The 25,137-nt window shown below is 35.0% G+C and overlaps 1 protein-coding gene across 1 annotated transcript in view; it reads left to right on the forward strand.

The window, feature by feature from the left end:
* The window catches only part of Hsd17b4 (hydroxysteroid 17-beta dehydrogenase 4), a 90,570-nt gene that overhangs the window by 42,785 nt on the left and 22,648 nt on the right, over positions 1 to 25,137 (forward strand). The window contains 7 exon segments of the mRNA NM_001173100.1: positions 1,231 to 1,467; positions 3,620 to 3,671; positions 12,134 to 12,205; positions 14,539 to 14,642; positions 17,971 to 18,036; positions 24,214 to 24,283; positions 24,852 to 24,958. Coding sequence (NP_001166571.1) covers positions 1,231 to 1,467; positions 3,620 to 3,671; positions 12,134 to 12,205; positions 14,539 to 14,642; positions 17,971 to 18,036; positions 24,214 to 24,283; positions 24,852 to 24,958 — 708 coding nt within the window.

Here is a 25,137-nt window from a genome sequence, read left to right on the forward strand (position 1 = left end):
TTCTCGGTGATTGAAAACCTGCTGGGAGCTTATCTGAACTTTTCAGAAGGATTCTCTTCACTAGTATGTTTTGATAGTTTCTTTGGAGGTATGTGATAAATTTAGGTAGTTGTCTGCCTGGTGCTTTAGCTACCTTTATCGTTACGTTGCTGTTGTATGTTAACTTAGGAAGGTACTAGATGGAAGGGGAAGGGAATTAGGGCGGAAGTGAAATTGGCCTCTGGTCCTGAGAGCTTTGCTTGCCTGCCTACCTGCCAGCCTGCTTGTCTCTCCATGTGTCATTTTTATTGTGCTATTAGTGCCTCTTTATCTCTTCAAGCCTAAGTTTCAACTGATGATGAATAGTTCCAAGTTGTGTGAAAATTTGTGGGAGTGATTCTGTTTTGCAGTCTCTGTTTTTCTCCTAATCTACCAAGAAGGAGACTTTGTTACACAATTTTGATACTTATTTTACATACATGTTATTTCCTAAGCTGCTGTTATATTAATAATTGGCCATAAAACTTTCCATAAAATATGTTCTAGATAAACATGTACTAATAAAAAATTGAAAGTGATTTTTTCATTATACTTTCACCAAATCTTTGAAATTTTAACTTTGCAAAACTATTACCTTTACACCTATTTTTGCTTTGGAAAGTGATCTAACTAGAATATCAGTAAATCTGATGGCGACAGTTTCTTTTTTTTAAACCCTAAGAAGGGTTTTTACAGTTTTAATAGGGGGTTAAGGAAAAAAAAACAGAGCTCAGGGTATATAGTGATGGAGCATATAACAAGTTTTTTAGCTGAAACTTGTTCAAACACTTCCAAAATATAATCTGTTAATGATTTCCCTTAAAAGAACAGACTCAGACTCAGACTTTAGAAATATCCTTTTCTAAAAAGTTAGAAAAATAGTGACTAGGATTATCAAAGGATGGTCATGAAAAAGTATTCATCAAATGTATGACAAGCAGAAAATAAAGGCTACATTTAATATTCAATTAATGTTCATTCTATCACTATCTAGAACATATTTTATGAAAGGTTCCAGGAATATAGCAGAGGGATACCTGGGCATATGGAATTTCTAATTTAATTCTTTGAGAAATCTCCATACTGATTTCCATAATGGCTGTACTAGTTTACATTCCCACCAACAATGAAGGAGAGTTTCTTTTTTATCACAGCCTGTCCAGCATTTGTTATTGTTGGAAATAATAAAATTTTTTTTCAACTGTTCCACAGGCTAGCGCTATTGGGTATAAGCTTCCTTCATCTTTTTCCACTTATACGGAACTGGACTGTATTATGTATGCCCTTGGAGTGGGAGCATCAGTGAAAGATCCAAAAAATTTGAGATTTCTCTATGAAGGAAGTCCTGATTTCTCCTGTCTGCCTACTTTTGGAGTTATTGTAGCTCAGAAGTCTGTATTTGGTGGAGGATTAGCAGACGTTCCTGGACTTTCAATCAACTTTGCAAAGGTACGCCTACTAAGAAATTTTCTTTTGCTTATCTTCTGTTTCTTTAAGTGTTACTGGTAAATGCACATCTTATATGTATATATACGTATATGTACTCAAAAACTAAAATATTTTACAATGGTTACTTCAGTAATAAAGATTTAGCATAGACTTTGATTTTTCTAAGAATGAGAGAGAAGAGTTAGTTTAAAATGCCAGCAAAAAAGATTATGCAGAGTCCCCAAACCCTGGCATAATGTTGTTTTTGCTCTACTATTTGTTGTTTGGCCAAGGGTAAATAACTTATTTAGGTTTCAGTTTATTTTATGAGATGCATATGATAATCCCTATTTCATGATACTGGTGAAGGAGTAAATCAGCTAATTACCTGGCGCTGGGGAGAGTATTTGGGGCAGAGAGAACACCTGCAATGACAATGAGGTAGTTGCATACTTGACCTGATTTTGAAGCCGCATGGTGGTCTGTGTAGCTAGTATGAACAATGATCACTGTGTTACCAGTGGTAGGAAAGTAGAACATTGTAATTGTAAGGACTGCAGCTAGTGCTCTGGTTAGTAAGGAAAGCCATTGGTCTGACTGTATTGAAGTCTTACAGTGATCTGGAAAAGAGATGCCTGAGAGCCAGGCGCAGAAGATTCTGTGTTAGCAATGCAAGCAAAAGGGCTAGACATAAGGGGAAGGAAAAGAGGACTCAAGAAGGGATGTGTTTGTTCTAGACAACTGAAATTATATGTACAAGGATATGTGTGTGTGTATACATGTTATATATACAAACATATATATATAGTTATATAAGTATATTTACTACGTACAGCAGTCGATCCTCTACACATAAACTTATTTTAAGGAGTTGGTTTTGGATAAGTTTTGAGATGCTTGTTACATAGTTCGTTGGAGATGTAGAGAGGGCAGTTGAATATTCGTGCAGAGTTTGGAAGAAAGGTCTAAACAGGATCCTTAGCATTTAGATGGTATTTAACAGCGGAGTAGATGCACGTCATTGATGTGTGAGCAGAGTTACAGGAAAGACTTGAGTTCAGAGGTTTGGTAGTGTTTAGAGGTTAAAGAGATGTAAGAGATCTGGAGAAAGAGAAGCTTAGCCTGTGGATATGAGGAATACATTGACAATGTGGTTTTTGAAAAGCCAAATGAATAAAATGTTTCAAGAAGGCAGGAGTAAACAGTTGTGAGAAAACTTTTGAGGGAGGACATATGTTAGTCCTTGAAGTAAGGTTTAGGTTGAGCCCAAATATAATTGTTGAATCATAAAACTATAAGCAGATTTCTGTGATTGGATTGATTTGCCCATTGCTAATGAATATCCCTTCTTAAAAGATGGGAACTTACTTTCTTAAAGCATTTGATGAATTTAGGAAGAAGACTAGAAATACGTGCTTTAGCAGTTGGCTATTTTAGTTACTCTTCATGTGACTTATGGCACACTGTTCTATTTGGATAACGTAAGTGTAAAAAATTAAAATGGATATTTCACAATATCTCCTCAGAGTTAGAAATCTTCAGTGGTGTTTATATTCTTGATCAGGAATGATAGCAGTCTTAGAATTTCAATGCCATTCTTGTCAACCTTGAGTTTTAAGCTGTATGACATAGGAAGGCAGGCAGTCCTTCTTTTATTTTCCATCACCTTTCTTTTCTATCCTTTTTTTTACCTTTTGAATTCTGAGGAAGACTGGAAAGTTGTCTCACTGAAGTGGAGTGCAGTCATTTGGGTGTGAAGGTTACTTTTTTATTTTCTTGACCTGTTGTTTTCCACAAATATTGGTGTATTCTTGCTTTGATACATTGAAGATGCCATTAAGTTACACAGTGTTCTCAGTGTTTACTCTTTGTAAAAGTAATTATACACATGGCTGACATTGATAGTGCTTTTACTTTGAACGTGGTTGTATGGTTTACCTTAGAATTCATGAATGCCAAGAAAGAACACAAGTATATTTTTCCCAGCAGTTTGGGGGACTGATTATTTCTGGATGAGAGGACCTGAAAGTAGAAGCCAAACTGAGGTAGATGATATGGAAGAGTAGTGCTGTGATCATGTGAATGTGAAATGTCACTTTGGATTAGCACTATCCTCAGGCAGAACCTGGGGACAAGAAAGGTTACTAATAAAATTTTGCTTATCCTAACATAGGTTCTTCATGGGGAACAATACTTGCAGATATATAAACCATTTCCTAGAGCAGGTGAGTACCTGATGCATTAATACCAAAATAGCACAGTTTTATTTTTTGATTAATCCTTCAAAGTCTGCTGTGTGTTAATCTAGCATGGAATAGCCAGGTAAAACCTAACAGAAGTAATTATGCGCCCATACACAATTTGATTAATTTGATTTGGTTACTTTAGACTTTGTGAAATGCTGCTCTTAGAATTTTTTACATTCTCATCAGTGTATTCTGATGTATATATCATTAGTGTTTGAAAGGACATTTGTGTGTGTTTTAAACAGTGATTGTGTTAGAGTTCTTCATTCTTTTTCTGAGGTATTTATCTTGATTCTTATTTTCATAAAGTGAACAGTATTTAAAGACACCAAATTTCTTGTAATTTTTTCCTTTCTTTGAGAAGGTAAAAACAAGCCTATGTTGGTTCTCATCTTTTCTCAATCTTGCTTGTTCAATGAAGCTTTCAGTATAACTTGATATATAGTATTTTTTCTCTGATGTCAGAATGTTATCTGACTTATTGGCCATCTAAGTGTTTAAAAGGATATTTACATTGTATATTGTATAATATTGAAGTCAACAAGTAGCTAGAGTCCTATTTTTTCTTTTTCTTTTTTTGTCTTTTTTGTTTTTATCGGTACCAGGGATTGAACTCATCACTGCCTGCTTGCAAGGCAGGCGCTTATGCTGCTGAGCTAAATTCCCAGCCCCCCTATTTTTTTTTAACCTATATTTATCTAAAGTTTTTGAGTGTCTTATTGCTTTATTCCAGTTACAGCGTAAACTTCGAACAGCTTGTTTTATCTGAGATAGAGCACAGTTTGTAACTGTGCATTCATCATATGTCTGCTGAATACTTCCCATTTGCAAGGCGTAGTATTAGGTATTAGATATTTTTCTAACCTGGTTGCATATTTTTTTAAAAATTTTATTAAAGGAGAAAAAGAAAAACAGAAAAAGGGTACAAGTTATACAGAATTTCAGAAAAAATAAACAGTAGGAAATCACTAGTTAGTAGATTACGTATTGTTATCTTAGAAATAGTTGTTCAAGTTACAAAAGTAAAGCATATAAAGTGGACTTTCAAAGAGTGAGACTGTAAACAGTTTTGTTCAATGATCCAACAAAACTCAGTAATATGGTTATCTATCTTAGACACGTAAATATATATGCAGTTATATCTTTTAGAGCACTTTCTTTTCCTTTCTTTTGTACAATGACAATTACACATTTTGGGTTTTATTACTCCCACAGTTCTTATTACTTTTTTTTGAAGAGAGTAAAACCAAATGTGCCATAACAGAACAGAGTCAGTCAAATCAAAAGGATGGACATAATAGATAATGTAAAAACAAAAATAAAGATGATCAACAATGGTTACCATATTGCCTCTTGCTATCTTAAAAAGAATTGCCTATATCATCAGTTATAATAAAATTGAACAAAACAGTAAAAAATAAAACCAAAACATTGGCGACATTACAGGACTTTAAAAGAAGATAATAGTCAACCAGAATGGGCGTTATAATGAATCTTATTATCTTCACAGTTTTGCCGATACTTTCGAACTTGGTACTCTCAAGCAAAGCAGAATAGGGGAAAATCAGTCAAAACAAGATGGTGAGGGCAATACAGGGTTTCAAATCAAGTTAATAGGAAATCAAAGTGGGTTACTATAATGTATCCTGCTATTTTTTATTTATTTTTCCCTTAATTAAAAAGATAAAAATAAAAAACTAAATAATTAAAAAAAAGGAGATTGAGATAAAAGAGGGCATAACAACAAAACAGCACAGGTCAAAGCATAACCATTTAAGCAAAATAGTGTTTGACCACAAGATATGCTGATATAAAAGTAGTTACTATAGTGTCTCTTTCCTTGAAATCTTTGAGTATAGCTTCGTATACTGTAGCACCAAACATACCAAGACAATGTAAAACCATTCAAGAGAATGACAGTATTACAGGGTATTTAGAATCAACTATCAGAAAATGAACAATGGTTTCTGTATAATCTCCTTGTCTATAAAAGTTTTTGCTTATATTATCACATGTAATAAAGTCCAATAAGATACAACCTGTTAAGACCGATGGAGACAGAAGAATAAAAGCTTGATGGGACTTGAAATCAAGATGATACTAAATCAGCATTAGCCATTATGATGTCTTGTTTTCTCCAAAATAGCTGTTCCAACCATCTAATCTTCTCTGCCTCATTTCTGTTGAGCTCTTTTTCTGTTGTTTGTTGTCAGTTTGTCTTCTTCATTTCGCTTTCTGCTCCATTCATTGTGGCCTCTCTGACACTATTTCTGAAATCTTGGTATTTTCCTTTTTTAGAATATCCTGCAGTATCTCTGTAGAGTTGAATTGGTGGTTGCAAATTCGCCTAGTTCCTCTTTATCCTGGAAGCACCTTGTTTTCCCATCAATTTCTAGGGACAGTTGTGCAGGATATATCAATCTTGGCTGGAGGTTGTTATCTTTTAAAGCTTGAATTATTTCCCCCCACACTCTTCATGATTTGATGGCTTATGCTGAGAAGTGTGCTGTAATTCTGATGGGTGTTCCCTTGTAAGTGATCTGTTTCTTGTCTCTGACGGTTTTTAATATTCTGTTCTTATATTGGATTTCTTGAATTTTGATTATTATATGCCTGGGTGTAGCTCTGTTTGGGTTGTAGCTGGCTGGGGTCCTGTATGCCTCATACATCTGAGTATCTTTACCATTTGCTAAATTAGGGAAATTCTCTTGGATTATTTCTGTGACTAGCTTTTGTAGTCCATTTGTTTGTATCCCTACTTCTTCTTGTAGGTTCTTAATTCTTACATTATAGATACTCTTATCATCTTCTAGTCTTTGTATTATTGCTGTTTGTTTTCTTGTTATTTTTAAGAAGTTTTTCATTTCATGCTCCCACATTACAAATCTGCCCTCCAGGTCAGATAATCTATCCTTAGTTTCTTCCAAGCTGTTATGCCAGCTTTCAATAGAGATTTTAGTTTCCTGGTAATCTCTTTGAACCTGCTTCACGTATTTTATGTTTTCTCTGTTTTCTCCATCAAACAATTCTCCCCTTTTTTTCTGTTCTTCCATTCCACCATCTGTTTTTTCTTGGGTAGTGCTTAGCATTTCTCTAACTATTCTATTTATATCTTGCTTTATTTCATTTAATACTTCTCCTCTAAACTTGTCCATGAGGCTCTGGAGATACCACTTTATGTCTGTTGGTGCTGTGTCTGATATTGCTTGTTTTCTGTCCTCCTTTGCATTTACCTTTCCTAGATCAGTGTTCTCAGGACTGGGGACTGAGGACCCTTTCTTGTTGCTTCCTCTTCCCATACTTTTTGTTCCTTCCATACAAGTGAATATACAAGGCCCAGTTTTTTTTCTGTTTGTCTGTTGCAGTTTGTTTGAATTGCGCCAGTGAGGTGTTCCTGCCCACTGCAGTGTCCTAGGGAGACACAGAACTGGGCAGCCTCTGCTGGGCCCACCCCTCCAGGTCAGCCTACCGAAGGCTTCACCGCTAGGGTGCACCTCCAGGCGCTGGGACCTGGTTTGAGCTAGCCTACTGGATCTTAGTCAGCGGCGTCACCCAGGCCAGGCACTCCCCACCAGTCCCGCTTGAGAGGGGAATATGTGACTAAAGTCACTGCAGCGTCCTGTTCCAGCTAATCTGCCCAGTCCCAATATGTCCTTTGCTGAGGCCTCCTACTATATGGAAGGGTCCCCGTTCGCTCACTCACCGCAGGTTGATGCGGGGCTCCCTGCCAGCCCTGCTCTCAACTCTGTTCGCCGATTTCCACTCTCAGAGTTTTCATGCGTCTCTCCCTGCCCTGCTGATTTGGACGCAGCAGCGGCAGCAGGAAATTCAAATCGTGGTTTCCAGTGGCGCGGGTTCCAGCTTCTGCACTGAGACTTTATCTGTTCCCGTTATAGCACCAAGATTGCATTTCCAGTTGGTTTCTCTTAGCTTAGTTCATTCCTGGGTCAGCGGGGTATATCTCCCCTGCTTAGGACTCCTCGTACCGTACCATTCCTGGATTGTAAGCCGGGTATCTCAGAGAGCCTCCATAGCTGCTGCTATCTCTCTGCATGTTCTCCCGGAAGTCTAACCTGGTTGCATATTAAAATTACCTGAATTATTAACATCTGTTATTTTTAGTAAAACATGATATTAGTCCGTTTCCTAGGACAAAATGTCTGTTGTCCACAATTTCCAGGATGAGAGGTTTATTTTGGTTCAGTTTCCAGTGGGTTCAGTCCAGAATTTGCAGAACAGCTTGGTGGGAGGGCTGCTCGAGGACAGCTGCTCATTCCACAGTAGCCAGGAAGCAGAGAGAGAAGAGATCTGGAGACAAAGATTAGTTGCCAGGAACTGTCCCCTCCCAACAGAGCCCCATCTTTGAACAGAGACTTTCTGGGGATATTTGAGATCTAAACCATGATGTGTGGATGTGGACCCCAAACTGGAAGATTTTGTGTGTGTTTGTGTGTGTGCCTGTGGGTGGTGGTGGCATCTGTGGCGGGGAAGGTCCCTTGTGTCTCATACACAACCAGCCTGACAGGTTCATTTGGCATCCATTGCTGTTAGTGAAATAGAAATGTATTTCATTCTGCCTTGAGGGATTTTAAAATATGGAGAGATTAGACATATACTCCAAAATGATTAAAATGGCACAATTTTTTTTATTTTAAAGAGGGTAAAATTAAACACAACGAAACAGAACATAAGAAAGCAATGTAAGAGACATAAATTTCAAAGCAAGACAATCAGAAATCTTCACTATCTATTGTATTGTCTCTTGTTTTCTTCCAAATAATTGTCCATATCTTCACACACAGAGAATTCACACGAAACAACAGGGTGTAGAACTGATCTGAACAAGATGAGGAAGGCATTTTAGGTCTTCAAGATCAGACAGTGGGAAGTCAACAAATGGCTGTCATAGTGTCTCTTATTCTCTTCAAAATAGCTGTCCATACCTTCATTTATGTTGAAATTAAAACCACATCGGCTAAAATCACTCTAAACAAAGAATAGTAGTTTGCTAGATTTCACATCATGATGGTATGGAATCAGCACTGGGTACTGTAGTGTCTCTTTTTCTTTAAAGTAATTGTTCATTTTGTGATGTGTTATATGATCAGTTCTCATAAATTGTTTATAGCTTATACGCATGCATAAGTCTCTACATGTGTTTCTATCCTTTCTGTATTAGAGGGAAAAACAAAAAGTAAGACAAAGCAAAACAAATTCCTATAAAAACATGAAATGAAAAATCATATGAAACCATAGTACAAGGTGATCTACAATGCTTACTGTGTTCTCTCTTGTTATCTTCAGTAGAATTGTCTATATCATCAGGCATAGTATAATTGAATATAGCAGTACATAACAATATCAATAAAAGCAAAACATTGTAGACAGTGCAAAACTTCAAAAGCAAGTAATAATCAAACCAGAGTGAGTATCCTAGTGAATCTTACATCTTCAGTGTAGTTGCCTATACTCTCAGACTTGATACTATCAATCATAACAAATTTGAATAAAATCTATCAATTCAAAACAGCAATCTAACAAACCAGATTCAACTAAGATCAGTCATGATGAAACAGTGTAAGTTATATAGGGCTTCAGATTAAGTTAATAGGAAATAAGGATGATTACCATACTATATATCCTGCTATTTTCGGGATAGCTGTCTGTGTCCTCAAATCTAGTACAAATAGACAAACTGGAATAGAATATAATCCATCTAAACAGAGCAGTGTGTGTAATGTGGGTTTTAAGTCCTGATACACTATTAACAATATCCTCTGCCTTCTTTTTTTGGCCTATTCCTCCCCTTTCCCACAAGATGCGCTGCTCATTTTGGGTCCCACCAACTCTCTCAATTTTTATTGGGGGGGGGCTCCCTGCTTTATCTAAGTGGTTCTCACTCCTGGACTTGATCTTAAGTTGTATTCCTTTACCTACAAAAGTCTCAAGGTTTTCCTTCATAATAGCTGAGTAGTTCTCTATTGCACATAAGAATCCTTTCTTTTCAACCTGTGTGCAGGTGCTGGTTGAGATGCCCCTATTTCTCTCTGGTTCTCTGTCACACAGAGCGTTGTTTTTCTCATATTTGATTTTTGGTCCATAAATATTTTTTCAGGTTAATTATATTTCCTATACAGAGCGTCTCAGTGGACTCTACCTCCCGATCTACTCTGCCTGTGTTTCTTTTTTTTTTTTTTTTAGTGTATCAAAGCCATTTATGTTAGAGATTATAGCCAACCTTCTCTGCCTCATTTCTGTGAATATTCAAATTTTGAGATAGCATGGTTTTTAAATTACAGAAAACCAAAAGGTGTGTTAGTTATGATCTGCCTATAAAATCTTTTACCAGTAGACATATGTCACCATCTTCTTTTGTGAGCTACAGTAGTACTGTCATAAGCGGACTTTCCTTCATCAGGACAGAATGGCCATTAAATGGAATAAAGAAACCTAGTTATGGCACTGTTGTTTTTCATGAATCAGAGCATATTCTCTTCAGAATATTCTGTTCTCTACATTTTCTGAGTCTGAGTTTGATTTATTCTGTTGTAATTCAATCTTTATTAGACTGACTTCTTTCTCAAGATTACTTATTAGTACAAAATAATCCATTATTTCTTCTGGGAAGTGAGACTGATAATGTTATCAACTTTGATTTGCTTTGGGATTATGTAACCGTTAAAGACTAGTATATATAAAAGTGCTTTTGAACAGTTAAGCATTATACAAATAGAATTACTGTGCCAGATTTTCAAAGTAGAATGTCACAGAGCTGTGGCTTTGATCTTTTCTCTCCTTTTTTTTTTTTTTTTTTTTTTTTTTTTTGGTACTGGGAATTGAACTCAGGATCTTGTGCCTGCCCTCAGGCAGGGCTTTGCCTGTATGCTAAATCCCCAGCCCTAATCTTTTTTCTCTTAAGTATACATTTAGCTAGATTTTACAAAATTATAGAATTACATATACTTACAGAAAATTAGAAACTACGGAAAAGTAGATTATGAAACCAATTTGTCTACAATTACTTATTTAATATTTACTAAGTACTTATTATGTGCTGGGCATTCTAACAGTTGACAGTATAAGGAAAAGCTAACGTCCTTGCTTACGCAGTGCTTAGAGTCTTTCTGGGAGACAGTGGGCAATGATAAACTTTGTATAATACTTATAATGGAAGAAACGTAAGTGCACATAGGTGCAAACAAAAGATCTCTAATCTACAACTGAATTTAGTGTTGGGGGAAGCTGCTTGGTGGGAATAAATTCTAAGGTAAGATCTCATGGTTGAATCCTAATTTAACTGTGCAGAGAAGAGACTGAAAAGTGTTGCAAGCAAAGTCAACACTGGGTGCAAAGGTTTGGAAGTGAGAAAAAAGCATTGATTGTTCGGGGAACTGAAAATAGATCAAGTGTCCTAAAGGCCATGTTCAGAAGGGTAGTAAGGAATGAGAATTAGGAGGTAAACAGTCTTAATTTCATTCTAAAGAGGCAGTATAGCCAGTGAAGGACTTTGAAGAGAGGAGTATGTAAACAGATTGGGATTTTGAGAAGTATCACTCTAGCTGGTCTTTGTAATGCTTGGCATCTCTTTTGTCATCTCTTACATCCAGATACATTCTTAATTCTCTCCCTTAAGTATATCTAGAATTTTTCTATTTCTGCCTACCTGCCCTTTGATCTCTTTGTTTCTTACTGTGTTTTTCTCTCATCTTCTAAGTGTTCTGTCTCCATTCTTGTTCCCTTTGGATCCTTTCTGCTCACCATAGCAAGAACGTTATTTTTAACATGCACATATATTAGTTGCTTCCCCACTTAAAACTCTAAATGTCTATCCATAGATTTCAGGATGAAGTTAAAACATCCTAATGTGACCTAACTCCCATCAATTTTGCATACTGAAGTCTTGCTCTGTACAGTACTTAGTCTCTAAGAGTTAGGGGTAATGCTTAAATTTGTGGTTTGGCAGCTGAATGGCTAGTGTCATTCAGTCATATAGAGAACAAAGGAGAAGACAAAGGTTTGAGAAAAAGATGAGTTCACCCCTTAATAATGATAATCTATCAGCATACTGTCATTTAAACACAGTGATAGAGTCTGTAAAAGAACAATCTACTTAGTAATTTCCCTTTGAAGAAAAGTTTAAGAAGTATGCTGAGATGGTGTTGGTACTCAACAAACAGTTGTTGGATGATGAGGTAAAAGAGATCAAAAAGGATCATTGACATTGAAAATTACTCTTTTCAAAACATCTTGTTTTTCAGAAATACTTACGTTTCAAATTAGAAATTGAGGTATTCTTAATTCATGTTTTCTGTTTTCTAGTGAGTTCACAGAAGTTTTTTTAAACTTTAATTTTTCTAGTTTGCTGAAATTATAGTGAAAACTTATATTCTTTCATGTCTTAATAATTTATTGTCTAAACAATACTTTGCTTTTCATTTCAGGAAAATTAAAATGTGAAGCAGTTATTGCTGATATCCTCGATAAAGGATCTGGCTTAGTAATTGTTTTGGATGGTAACTTCTTTACATTTCCTATAATGATATTGTTAGATTGATAGGATTTGTAGGTAACGTAGTATTTTTTAAATTTAATTTTAATTAGTATTATTTTGCAGTACATAATATGCAATATATATAAGTACCAGTTTCCCAAGATGAATGTTGTTGTTTTGTAACACAATATTTCATATGTAAACATAAATTAATGTTTACATTTATTTTCCATTATGTAAGAAAGCAAGATAAACATTTAAAACTTTTATAAGCTCTTTAAGAAAAATAAGGAAGAAGAATTAAGAAGGAACTGGACTGCAGCTAGGGCCTGAGAGGGTAAAGCATTGCAGTGAATGTAAACAACATTACCAAAGCGTGGAGCTGAGGACCATGGTTCATATTCAGATTATGGATGAGGATTATGATTGCTGATGCATATTTTTGGCAGATGAAATGTTAGCCTTCAGTTGATAGGCTTCATTGTTGATATTTCTTATGTTAGGTATTTGAAACTTGGAACATATTTAGCACAGGATCATTCTTCTAAATAGTAATTAGATTGCTAGACTTGTGCGTTTGTATCTGTTTGACACATAATGTTGTTTCAAATACCATAGCCATGTTTTACCTGCAGTGGGGAAAAAAGATTATAGTAATTTAATAAATATTGAAATACTAGTAATTTAATATAAGCTAAAGACACATTGCTTAAATTTTATTTTAAAGTTTAAGAAGAAAAACTTATAGTGAAAAATTTTAAAGTAAGGAATAGTGTAAAATTTAATATTACTTGATGTTTGGAATGTATGCCTTATAATTTCTATATAGTCACATGAAGCATACTTCTTGACTCACCAGTCACTGATAAACCTATTGTAAACTGATTCCCAACTACTCCAGAGGCTGAAGCAGAAGGCTCACAAGTTTAAGGTCAGCCTGGGCAGTTTAGTGCCAAGATCTTATCTCAAAGAACAATTTAGAAAGGACTGGGGTTGTAACCGAGTGCCCCTGGGCTCAGTTGCCAGTATCCTTAAGCAAAAACAAAAAGCACTGAATGCACCTAATACTAAACATCATAGCTTAGCAGCACAAAACAGTTATTTCCCTTCATGACTGCATGACTGACAGGGGGCTGCGGCTTCCAGCCATTACCCAGCCTTGCAGGAAATTTTCCTCTGAGTATTGCTAGCCTTGGAGGTAGGGATGGATACAATCAAGATTCAAAATTTGAAAGTGTTAATTTCTACTGAATACTTATGTACAGTATTCACACCATTGTAGAATTGAAAAATTATAAGTTAAAGCATTTAAAGTTGGAACTATCCATATAGAATATAGGACTTTGGAAGTTGGCTTTGTTTTCACTTAGTAATATGTTGAAAATATGGTTTGATATTCAAATATTATATATGTTTCTCTCCTTTTTCTTTTTTCTTTATCCTTTTTTCCTCTCTTTTGTTTATAGGTTTTTATACTTCTCATTCCAGGTGTTGGTCAACATTTGGCTAACATTTTCACATAACGTACCACAAAACAAGAGTCATTGAATACCCTTGCTTTGATCATTATCATTGTCACTTAATGTGTCCCATTTAGTTAACTACACATTGGTAATGGGTCACAAGAAATTGTAAATACAGCTTAGATCATAAGCTATCCCTGTTTCATGTTTCAATAAAGATAAAAATATTATTTTAAATGCAGATTGCCACAACTTACTGTTGTTGTAATTAGTTTTCGCCTTTGGTATGCAACTCAAAATAGTATTCCTTGTTTTTAAGAACTAGGTAGATGTTTAATTAGTAAGTGGAAGATCAGGTGTCTTAATTGTTTTTTATTTGCTGACTTGATTACTGATATAATTTATTTACTATTTTAATAGTTGACTTAATAATTACACTTCTATTTTTTTTTTTTTTTTACCTAGGCACTATTCTAATTTCTTGCACTATAATGTTGAACAGAACAGCTAAGACCCTACAACTACACTTGTTATATACCTTTATTTTATTTTCCTGTTTACATTCCGTGCTTTGACAGAACGTTTGCAAGTTTGTGTTTATTTTCATTTTCTGTTGCAGTTGTTTAAATGTTTGTAATGGAAAAAAGTTGAATTGTGAGTGGCAGTTTGGGGAGGTGTAGAAGTGAGAAAAACTGCTGTTTCTTGGTGCGGTGCTCTGTGAAGCCCTGCTTTTTTCTGTTCTTCACTCTGGTGGAGAAATGTATCCAATATGGTTGTTCCTGAAGAGCCCCTTCTGGAACTGGGTTTTGTTTTTGAAACTTTTTAAAAAGTTCTTGACCACATGTTAACTAGTTATGTGTTTTATTCATAACTCCTTTTGTTTTCTTCATAGTCTATGCTTATTCTGGGGAGGAACTTATATGCTACAATCAGTTTTCCGTGTTTGTTGTTGGCTCTGGGGGCTTTGGTGGAAAACGTACATCAGAAAAACTCAAGGTAAGGAATTTTTTAAAAATTGAGACATAATATTTGCACAACTTTAAAGGGTAATCATAGTAATTTAGTTCATGTATGCAATATGTAATAATCAAATCAGAAGAGTAAATATTTCCATCTCTTCAAACAACTGTTTTTGTTTGGGAGTTTCATATTCTTTATTTTTAGTTATTTTGAGATACAGATTGTTTTAACCTATAGATACTCTACTGTGCTTAAGAAGAAGCAGAAATAAATCTTCCATTCTGTGTCTAAGAACCCCCTAATTGAGATTGGGGATTTAGCTCAGGGGTATAAGCACCTGTCTGGCAAGCATGAGTTCGATCCCTGGTACCAAAAAAAAAAAAAGAAAAAAGAAAACCCTAATGAACTTTCTGTTCTCCTTTCCCAATCCCTTTGCAGTCTTTATAACTGCTTTTTTACTCTGTTCTTCTACATACTTGATTTACTAGTCTCCACAAATGAGTTATAATGACCTCCAGTCCTGTCCATTTTGCTGCAGATGACAGGATTTAATTCTTTCTATGGCAGAGCAATCAGTCTCTCTCTTTTCCCTCCCCTCCCTGCTCCTCTCTTTCCTTCCTTCTTTTCTATCCATCTATCCCTTCCTCCCTCCCTCCATCTATCCATCCAACCATCCATCATGTATTACATTTTCTTTAGCCATTCATCCTACTGAAAGACATCTGAATTGACTCCATATTTTAGCTATTGTGAGTTGTGCTACAATAAATATGGAGAGTACAGTTTTTTTTTTTTTTTTTTGTCTTTTTCATTTTTATCGGTACCGGGGTTCGAACTCACGACCGCCTGCTTGCAAGGCAGGTGCTTATGCTGCTGAGCTAAATCTCCAGCCCCAAGAGTACAGTTTTTTTGGTATAATATTTTCATTCCTTTTGGATATATATAAGCAGTAGTGGAAATGTGGGATCATATGTTAATACCATTTATAGTCTTTGAGGAGTTCTCATTATGGAAAAAAATGATGTTTTCCCTAATTTCTGTGTAATATAAATGCTATCTGCAGGATATGAGTTGTGCTCTTCTCCATGTGTTGTCTTTTAACCATATACATTTTAGTGGGCTGACACAATGTCATGTGGCTTTGATTTGCAGTTTTCTGGTGATAGTGACAATGAACATTTTTTCATGTATTTGTTGGTCATGTGTTTTTCTTTACAGAGGACTCTGTTTAGATTGTTTGTCTTTGAGTTCCTTATATATTCTGAATATGTGTCTTTTGATCAGATGGATAATCTATAGATATTTTCTCCTAATCTGTAATTTCTCTTACACTAACAGTCTTTTGTACTAAATACAGTCTTATTTAGAACAGTAGTGAAGAGTGACTTCTAGAATGATCACAGGAGGAGCTTCTTACCAGTGAAACAGTCAACTTCACCATGCTTGATGATGGTGATGCTTGCACAGCCATGTGACTACTAAAACCACTGCATTGTCAGTTTAAATGAGCTGTATGTGAATTACATGTGAGGACAGCTATTCAAGAAGTAATATTGATGAATACTTTATAAAAACCATATTTTAGACCTGCATTTAAAAGTGTGTTGTTTCTTGCTCACGTGTGGGCAAATTACTCTTGACAATTTTAGGTTACTACTTATGTGGGACTGTGTCTTTCCAGAGTTGCATCCACAGTGATGTAAGTTGTGTACCGTATCAGTATGTGCATTGTGGTCTTATTCACTCATTTTTCAAACTTTTAATGAATATGTTATAAAGGGAAAAATATAAATCTGAGCTTATGTTAGGTGAAGTAAAAATAACATACTATTTGTTTTTTTCTCCTTTTCTTTTTTAATGTGGTGCTGTGGATTAAATCCAGCGCCTGGTGCATGCTAAGATGCAAATGATCAGTTATGTAATGTTCATTTTTAATGTTGAGTAACAAGTACTGTGGACCAGCCAAGAATCTAGCTAGACTCCCTTCTCTAGATGTATTTGCAGTAATTGAACAGAAGCCCCTCAGTAGTATCTTTGTTGCCTTAGCAACAGTACAACTGGTGGTATATCATCATGAAGCCCTATGTTGCTAACTGGTTGCTGTCATATTAACTGTAAAACTGTTCTGGCACCCTGCCCACCTTACATGCCCCTAGCATATATATATCTTTCTGGCTGTTGCTAACAATTGATTTTGTGAAATATGAGTTACTAAACAAACTTAGAAGACAGCCCAGAACTACTTACCCATAAGACTTAAGAATGAAATCTGCTCCCAAATATCACTGCACCAAACATAGTAGAATGACTTGAAAATAAATATATAAATAAAAACCTCAAAATGCACTACATGTGACTGCAATAAAAAAGGGATATAGTTCATTTTTAACAGAGCCTCTTGTTTGAAAAATAGTAACTTTCCCAGTGATTTTGGTATGGGTATGTCTTTAAGGGTGAGTTTGGGAATATATCTGAGCTTAGCATTTTAAAAGTGAAAAATTGCTAATTCTTTCACATTCTGAAAGAATAAAAGCTGACTTTTTGTAAAAATTTACCCTAATGGAGACAAAATGAATAATATATTGTTTCTCTTATAAATTATTGAAAAGTTGATACCAGCTACTTGAATATAGTTTAGCTGATGAGGATGTTTTTATGTTGGTTTTCAACCAAAATTTATGCTCAAATCTGTACTTGGTACCTGGTACTAAGTTTTCATCTGTAGTCTTAAATCTTGGTATTAAAACATCTTAATAATCGATTCTTTTTGGTAACTGAGTTTAAATGTATAATTTTGTTAAGATGGCCAATTAAAACAAGAATTTTTAAAAACCAATTTACAGATTGAATCAATTTAGATTGATTTTATGTCTAATTATTGTTACAGGTTTTCACACAGGAAAAATGTAACTCTTTCTTCTTTGGGACAGGAGAGTGGGTCTGATTATATAGTTGCTTACATTAAAGAGGGCATTTAAAGCAGGCATGGTGTCACATGCTTGTATTTCCAGCACTCCAGAGGCTGACGGGTTGAGAGGCAGGAAGTTTGCTGTGAGTTTGAAGCCTCCTGGGCTACATGGTGCATTCAAGACCAGCCTGAACAATACAGCAAAACCCTGTCTCAAAAAGAAAAAGAGAGCGAGAAATAAAAATAAAAAGGGTCACTTCAGGGAAATTATAATGTATATGAAGCTAGGAGTTAAGGAACTTAAAATGCCATTGTCTCCTAAAATATTAAACAGAATATTAAGTAAAAACATCTTTTATCCAATTCATAGTTTATTCTTTGAAGCATGATGGTTTTCTTTTATAGAAAGGATACCGTAGTATTTGAGATTTAACCTATAATGTCTTATGATTCTAGGTGGCTGTAGCCATTCCAAGTAGACCCCCTGATGCTGTAATTACAGATAATACCTCACTTGATCAGGTAAGATTGCATTTTTCAGAAGTGATAAATCCACCTGGCTGATGGTGCATTTTAAATTTATAACTCTGATTCTCTATACTATTAACATTTTTATGAATGCATTTTATTAATACATGTTTGCAGTGCACGATGATTATTTGTTGTGGGGTGTTTACACAGGTGCATAACACATCTTAGTTCTTTTTTATTCCCTTCCCTTTCCACCTCTCCCTGTACTTGCCAACTCGTAATCCCATTTCCAGTTGAGAAAGCTCTATTTCTATTTTTTCCTTTGATTTTTTTTTTAAAATCCTTTTCCCCTTCTTTTTTCCTTCCCTCTATCTCTCATTCTCTTTCCCATTTGAAAAAGATCTTCCTACTTCATATTATTTATCGTTTTGCTTTTTATTTATATTTTGGGCTTATATGTATAAGAGAAACCATGCAGTATTTAAACTTTTGAGTGTCTGATTTTATTTCACTTAGCATTGTGGTTTTGAGTTGTGTCCATTTACCTAGTGGTGCCTGTGTCTTCTGCATGATAAAAACGAAAGCTTGTTTCCTCTGATTGAAACTCATTCTTTCAAAATTTTTAGTTGTCAGTTTTTTCTCCGTTACCTATCAAAAGAAGATATTCTCCAGCTTTCTTTAGTCAGTTCCAAAAACAGTGTGCTTTGTTGAATATGGAGTGCTTTTCTTAAAAGAGACTGGATAACTTAATAGTGGAGAATTTCACGAAAAGACTAGAAAATAGATTAAATATGGGCTAAAAGACAAGTTTTAGTCAACCTTACCCATCAGAAAACTGCCACATTACTTGGAAATAGATTATTTGATGCTAACTTTAAAGTACAGGTGAAATAAAACATCTTAGGTCCGTACGATTCAGTCTTTTTCGTTTGCCATAAACAGTTTGTCAGATATTGAGATAAATATCCTGTAAGTTCACAAATTCTGGAGCATGCTGTATTTAAGATACAACCAAACCTGGTGGTGCAAACCCTGTAATCCAGCAGTTTGGGAAGCTAAGGCAGGAAGACCACAAGTTCAAGGCCAGACGGTACAGTTTAGCAATAAATGAATAAATCAATGCGTGAGAATGTATCTCAATGTAAATTGAATCCTCAGTACTATTGTTTTTTAAAAAAAAAGGCAACCCTAAAAGCATTTTTTTGGTGTTTTTTTTTTTTTTTTTTTTTGAGGAACTTAAAGATTTTCTTCTAAGGGAGCCAGAAGACTAATGATGTAGATATAGCAGAGAATTTTAAGACTGGAATTGTGTTATATCTGTGAATGTATATCCTATCAAATTTTTATAATGCTCACTTTTTTATGTTAATTTTAGCATGTTTGATGTGAACGTGTGCAGAGCTTGTTTTCTCGCAAGTAGAAATACAATTTTAACAAGAATCAAGGTTTATACTTATTTTTTTGTGTGCTCCAAATAATCAGGTGATGGAGAAAGACTATCATTTATCCTTAGATTAGTTTTTTCCTTTTTAATATTCGTATCTCTTGCTGATTTTTATCAGTTTCTTAGGACTGTACTCACTTATATAAAGCCTGACGGATTGATTTTGTTAGGATAGAAGAGGCTCATGGTTCAGAATACCCAAAATACTTCTTTATTATTCTTGGGTTATACTCAAATAAATGTATAGTTTTCAGCATTTGTGTTTGTACATAATAAGTAGGATTTCCTTTTTTTTTTTTTTTAAACCTCTTTAAATCAGTTTCTTTTATATACAGAGTGGGCATTCATCATTTGACAGAGGTTATTGATTTTTGCCATGTAATCATTTGATAATGTGATGAAAATTATATACATTTCTTTGAAAAACATTTTACAACAAAAGTTTGCATACATTTTAGGGAATATATGGGTTTTCTGAAATTCAGTGGGAAATACAAACCAAGTTGAACAAATGCCATCATTTTCAAGGAATGGAAAGGCTACTCAAGTTGTAGATGTCTGAAGTGACCAAGGTACCTATTCCAAGGCATAAATGAGTAAGCTCAAGGGATTGATTTATAGAGAAAGTACTATAGTCCCCTAGAGAAGGTATACATACTTGGAAGAGAGATGAAGAAGGGTTTGGTAGTGAAGAATAGACCTTGCTAAATAAACTAAGGTGGTACAATATGTAGATGTTCTCAGAAACATTGGACTCGCAGTTTATTAGGGAGGGGGACTGAGAATAATGATAGAATGAAGGAAAAAAGAAAAGCAGCAGCAAAATAGCTAAAAATTAGTAAAGCTTAATATATTAGTAATAATAAGGAAGAAGGAAAATGAATAAAATGAAATTTGAAAGTGAAAAGGAAGACAAGGAGAGAAAAGTGAGATGAAAAGTCTGATTATAGAATAATAGAAAGTTAGTAGGAGATGAGGGACATCTGCTGTGTTACTGATCACTGACGGGGTGGTGTCTCTTCCCCTTCCCCTCTCCATGTATGTCCCTCCAGAAGCTGGGTGCTCTCTCAGTGTCAGCACTTTGAGGCCCAATCTGTTTAAAAACCACATGACCACCCTGGCCTCTCGCCACAGACAGTGAGATCTCCACATTTTTCATGTCCTGAGCCTCACTGCTGCTTAATCTCACAGGATCTGTGATAGCCTACCCGTTGTCCATGGCTGTCGCCCTCCCTGGCACTGTAGTAGGGTAACCACAGAGACTTTTGATTTCCACAGTAGCTCACTTTTAGACAATAAACCCCTTTCTCAGATCGCTTCTGATTGTATCGCTCCAAGTATGGTGAATGCTGCTAGTGAATTTCTCTTCCAGCTTTAGGCTGACACAGTAAGCAGTGTGAGTAAAACCCTGGGCTGTATGTGCAGCTTATGATAACCGGGGACATGTCTTGGAGCAGCACAGTGGTTCTGCATATTTCTCTAGTGTGCTGCTGACATTCTGGGCACCCTTTGTGTTTGTGGAAATAGGAATTCTGGCAGCGGAGTTAAGAGTGCTGGACAGCTTTGTTCTTTATGTTGTATTTATTGTCTTCATTTCCTCTGTGGTTTTCCTTCTGACTGTTGTTTTCTGGAGTGCTACTTCTTTTTCTCTTCACTGTTATTATTTTTGGTTCTCAGTTTCAAGTTCTAGAGAAGCTGTATTTTGCTGCCAGACTTTACTCTGCCATTTTTAATCTCCAGTTCTATTCACTACAAGGATTTGGCCCTTATTTTTGGTTTCACTTACAGTAACTTTGTATAGATGAAGAGTGCTTTACCTCTGTGTTTTTTGTAGATAAGGTTGATGGTTTGGGATAGTTTCCAAGATCAGTTGTTTGAAATTGCCATTTTTCTATGTGGCAAAGTACAGTTTCTTTAATGGATGGCATATAGTTACGGGGTATTTTGGGGAGATGTTTCATTTAAAAATTTTTCTTTAGTTTTATTTACCTTTTAGGATCATAAATTTGCTTTACCACACAGTCCTCAGAGAGAATCTATTTTTTAGAAATGATGACTTTCAGAGATTGTCATTTGCAGTCCTTTACACTTTTAGTTCTTTTATCTATAGTTAGTGCTATAGTCTCTCAGGTTTCTTTTTAGTGTTGTTACTCTCATAGTGGACTTTATCAGGGAGTGATTTTCCCTTGTTTCCTCTTCTCTCTTCTGTGTTCTGCTTCTAACATGGTCCTCTCCAAGCCATCCACACTGCACTGTGGCTCTTGGAGGTTGCTGAAGAATGGAGCAGCTGGACATTGGTGCTTATTTTTCTATTATTAGGATATGAAGTTTTGTTTTGTCTTTTTAAAAAAATTTTTTTTAATTAATTTTTTATCAGTACCAGGGATCGAACTCACGACTGCCTGCTTGCAATTGCTTATGCCGTTGAGCTAAATCCTCAGCCCTAGGATATGAAGTTTTATGTTCTCTGCCGACTGCTCACACACACTGTAGGCCTGAGATTTGTGTGGCTGTGGTGATTCTTGTTGATCTGTGTATTTTTTTTGGAGGATATGTTGATTTAAGGAGTAATGAACCACTTTAGCATTTAAGCTTAACTTAATGGTAAATATTTAAAAATCAAATCAAGAAATAACTTATATTCAGAAAACCCTACTGCCCACGTTTATTGCACAAGTAAGACAATATGTAGCAATTTTCCTTTTCTTTCTTTCATTGTTTTGGTTGTGATGATTTTTCTATGTTAAGAAGAATGGAAGAAACAAGACAATTTTAGCTTTCTTTTTGCAATATGCCAGCTATTTAAAAATTATAAAATGAGGCTTAGCCTCGTTCCTCACTTATTGGAGAATATTTACTGAATTAAGTCCAAAATCCAGTCATCCATTTGGCTGTGTCATTTTCTGTGCTGGATCTGTTGTCTTTGCTAACTGCTATCTAACAATGCCAGCATTGAACTCATGTGAATTTCATATTAATATATTTGCTTACAGTACTTTTTTTTATTTATAGGAACATTATCTGAGATACAAAAACTAGTACTAATCTTTAAGCCTTGCTTGACTTAATTGTCAGTATCTTTAAAAAATAGCATTTATTGAAACATTAATATTTATCATAGCTGATGCCTTGTGAGTTTTACCCCGTTTACTTTTTTAATTTGCTGTGAAAGTAAATCCTTATAGACTTTCAGTGGTTTTCAAAAAAAGAGATGATTAAGGGCTAACATAGTGAAGAATCTGCCCTTAATAGGCAGTTAGATGCAGTTAGATGTGAATCTGGGTCTGCCTGGGTGCTAGAGGCCATTTGTCGGTGATGTATCTGACAGCTTCCCTTTGAGGCCGGAAATGTATTGTCTTTGATTTGTGAACAACATGACATTATTTGCACAGTATTTCACTGTTTGTAAAATGCTTTTTAAAATTTAATATTCTGGTGTTCAGTAGATATTAATTTAGTTATATTTAGAAGATATATTGAGTCACTTGAAAAGTAAATAACTTATAAAACTGTCTTATGTAGTAATGGGGAAAGAAAAGAGCTTATTATAATTATACAACACACAAGGAAATTAAATTTTCTTCTGAATTATAGAAAGTGTTATTTTCTGCAAATCAAACTTGTTAAAAATAGTAATTTTGGGGGCTGGGGGTTTAGCTCAGCGGCATAAGCGCCTGCCTTGCAAGCAGGCAGTCGTGAGTTCCATCCCTGGTACCGATAAAAACGAAAAAGACAAAAAAAAAAAAAAATAGTAATTTTAAAAGTCAAATGTGCTGGCATGGTTCATCTTTACATAACATTTTAATAGTTTTGGAAAATTTAAAGCAATATTTGATGTGAAATGGAAGTTTTGAGGTCGACCCAAAAGGGTCAAGTTAATGGATTTCTTAAATATCTACCATTAGTTGTTTTATGACTTTCTTTGCTTTAATTCTCAAAAGTATTCTGTTAGCTTAAAAAATGCATAATTTAAATGCCAAGGAAGTGACTTTTTTTCTGTTACATCTAAATCTTTCTACTAATTTTACTTTAAGTAAATTATTGATGTGAAAATCTAGATTAACCAGAGATTTAAACATATTGGCAACCAATCAGTCTGTTTTCTTGCAGGATAGACAGATACTCAGGATTTAGTATAATAGAGGAATGAAAGATTGTGAGAAGTCTTTGGCATTTATGGTCTAACATTGTGTTATAGACTTCATTTAAAATACCCTATTAAGAAAGCTGGTTAGAAGAGACTCTAAACATATTTTACCTTATCTTCTTGTGGTTTAATGAGAGTAGATTGATGAATTCCTTTTGGGAGTTGTCCTCAGGCAGTCAGGTGTAATTCTAGACTTCCTTTTCTATTATTTGACAACCCCATCCTACCCCTTTAATGATTTTAGTGTCAGTTGTTGCTAGAAACATTTAATTTAGAGATAATCTTTCTTTTTCTTTTCTTTTTTTTTTTTTCTGTTCTAGTAATCTAACCCAGGTTACTGTGTGAGTGAGGCACATTTCCAGTGTGGTTTTTTTGTGTTTATTTCTTTGGAGGGGTACTGAGAACTGAGCTTGGGACCTTACACTTGCCAGGCAGGCATTGTACCACTGAGCTAAATCCCTAACCCTCCTGTTTTTTGTTTTTTTTTTAAAGAGATAGTTGTTATAAAAATCAGAATCTGGATTAGGTACATTTTGATGCATATGTTATATAAAATCCAGCTGTGTTTCCTCTTCTTCACTGAATATTTTCTTAAAAAAATTAGTGCTAGAACTATCTCTTAATTCTTTCATCACAGGCTGCTTTGTACCGCCTCAGTGGAGACTGGAACCCTTTGCATATTGACCCTAACTTTGCAAGCCTTGCAGGTGAGTTGCTAGTATGTATAGTGAAAAATATTAGCTGAGTTATATAAATAATAAAACACACTATTATTTATGATCAGTAATTTGATTAACATTTTAGAAATAGTTCTCATTATTTTTAAGTAGAGATTATGGAAAGGTTGGATGTAATGTTGAGAAAATGGCATACTTGAAATTTAGTTTATGGTGTACTGAAGCTTCTGTGTATGCCAACTGCAGGACCAGACTATGGACAAGGATATGAGAGACAGCAGGAGATGAGGCCACTGACACAGGACCCCAAGATGAGGGAGGGCTCGCTGGTCTATATGGCACTGAAGTAAATCACTACCAGGGATTATCATGGTCTTTGTGTTCCCAGATCTCTCACATTCTTTTCCTGTTTTTTGTTGATTTTTCATAATCTCTCCCCTAAAAAGTATTACTTACAGAATATTTTCCATTTTTCTTAAATTAGATGGTATACTTTATTGTATTTCAGTTTAAAGTTGTATTTTTAAAATTTTGAATTAACTTGGTTTTTAAATAAGAAAAGTCCTTACTTTCATCTCAATCCCTTTTTTTTTCTTAGGTTTTGAGAAGCCCATATTACATGGATTATGTACCTTTGGGTTTTCTGCCAGGCATGTTTTACAGCAGTTTGCAGATAATGATGTGTCAAAGTTCAAGGCAATTAAGGTACATGCATAATTTGGACATTAGTTCTTTCTCCGTCATTAAAGAAAAGGAATTTTATGACTTAAGATAATTGCTACACTACGGCAATGTATGTTTTTATTATTTTATCGAGTTGACAATTGGCACATTTTCTTTTTGTAAGTATAATTAACTGTATTAACCAGGCACCATATTATAGT

Source organism: Cavia porcellus, unplaced genomic scaffold (assembly GCF_034190915.1).
Source record: "Cavia porcellus strain 051 isolate PalLab524CR breed Dunkin Hartley unplaced genomic scaffold, mCavPor4.1 scaffold_19, whole genome shotgun sequence".
NCBI lineage: Eukaryota > Metazoa > Chordata > Mammalia > Rodentia > Caviidae > Cavia > Cavia porcellus.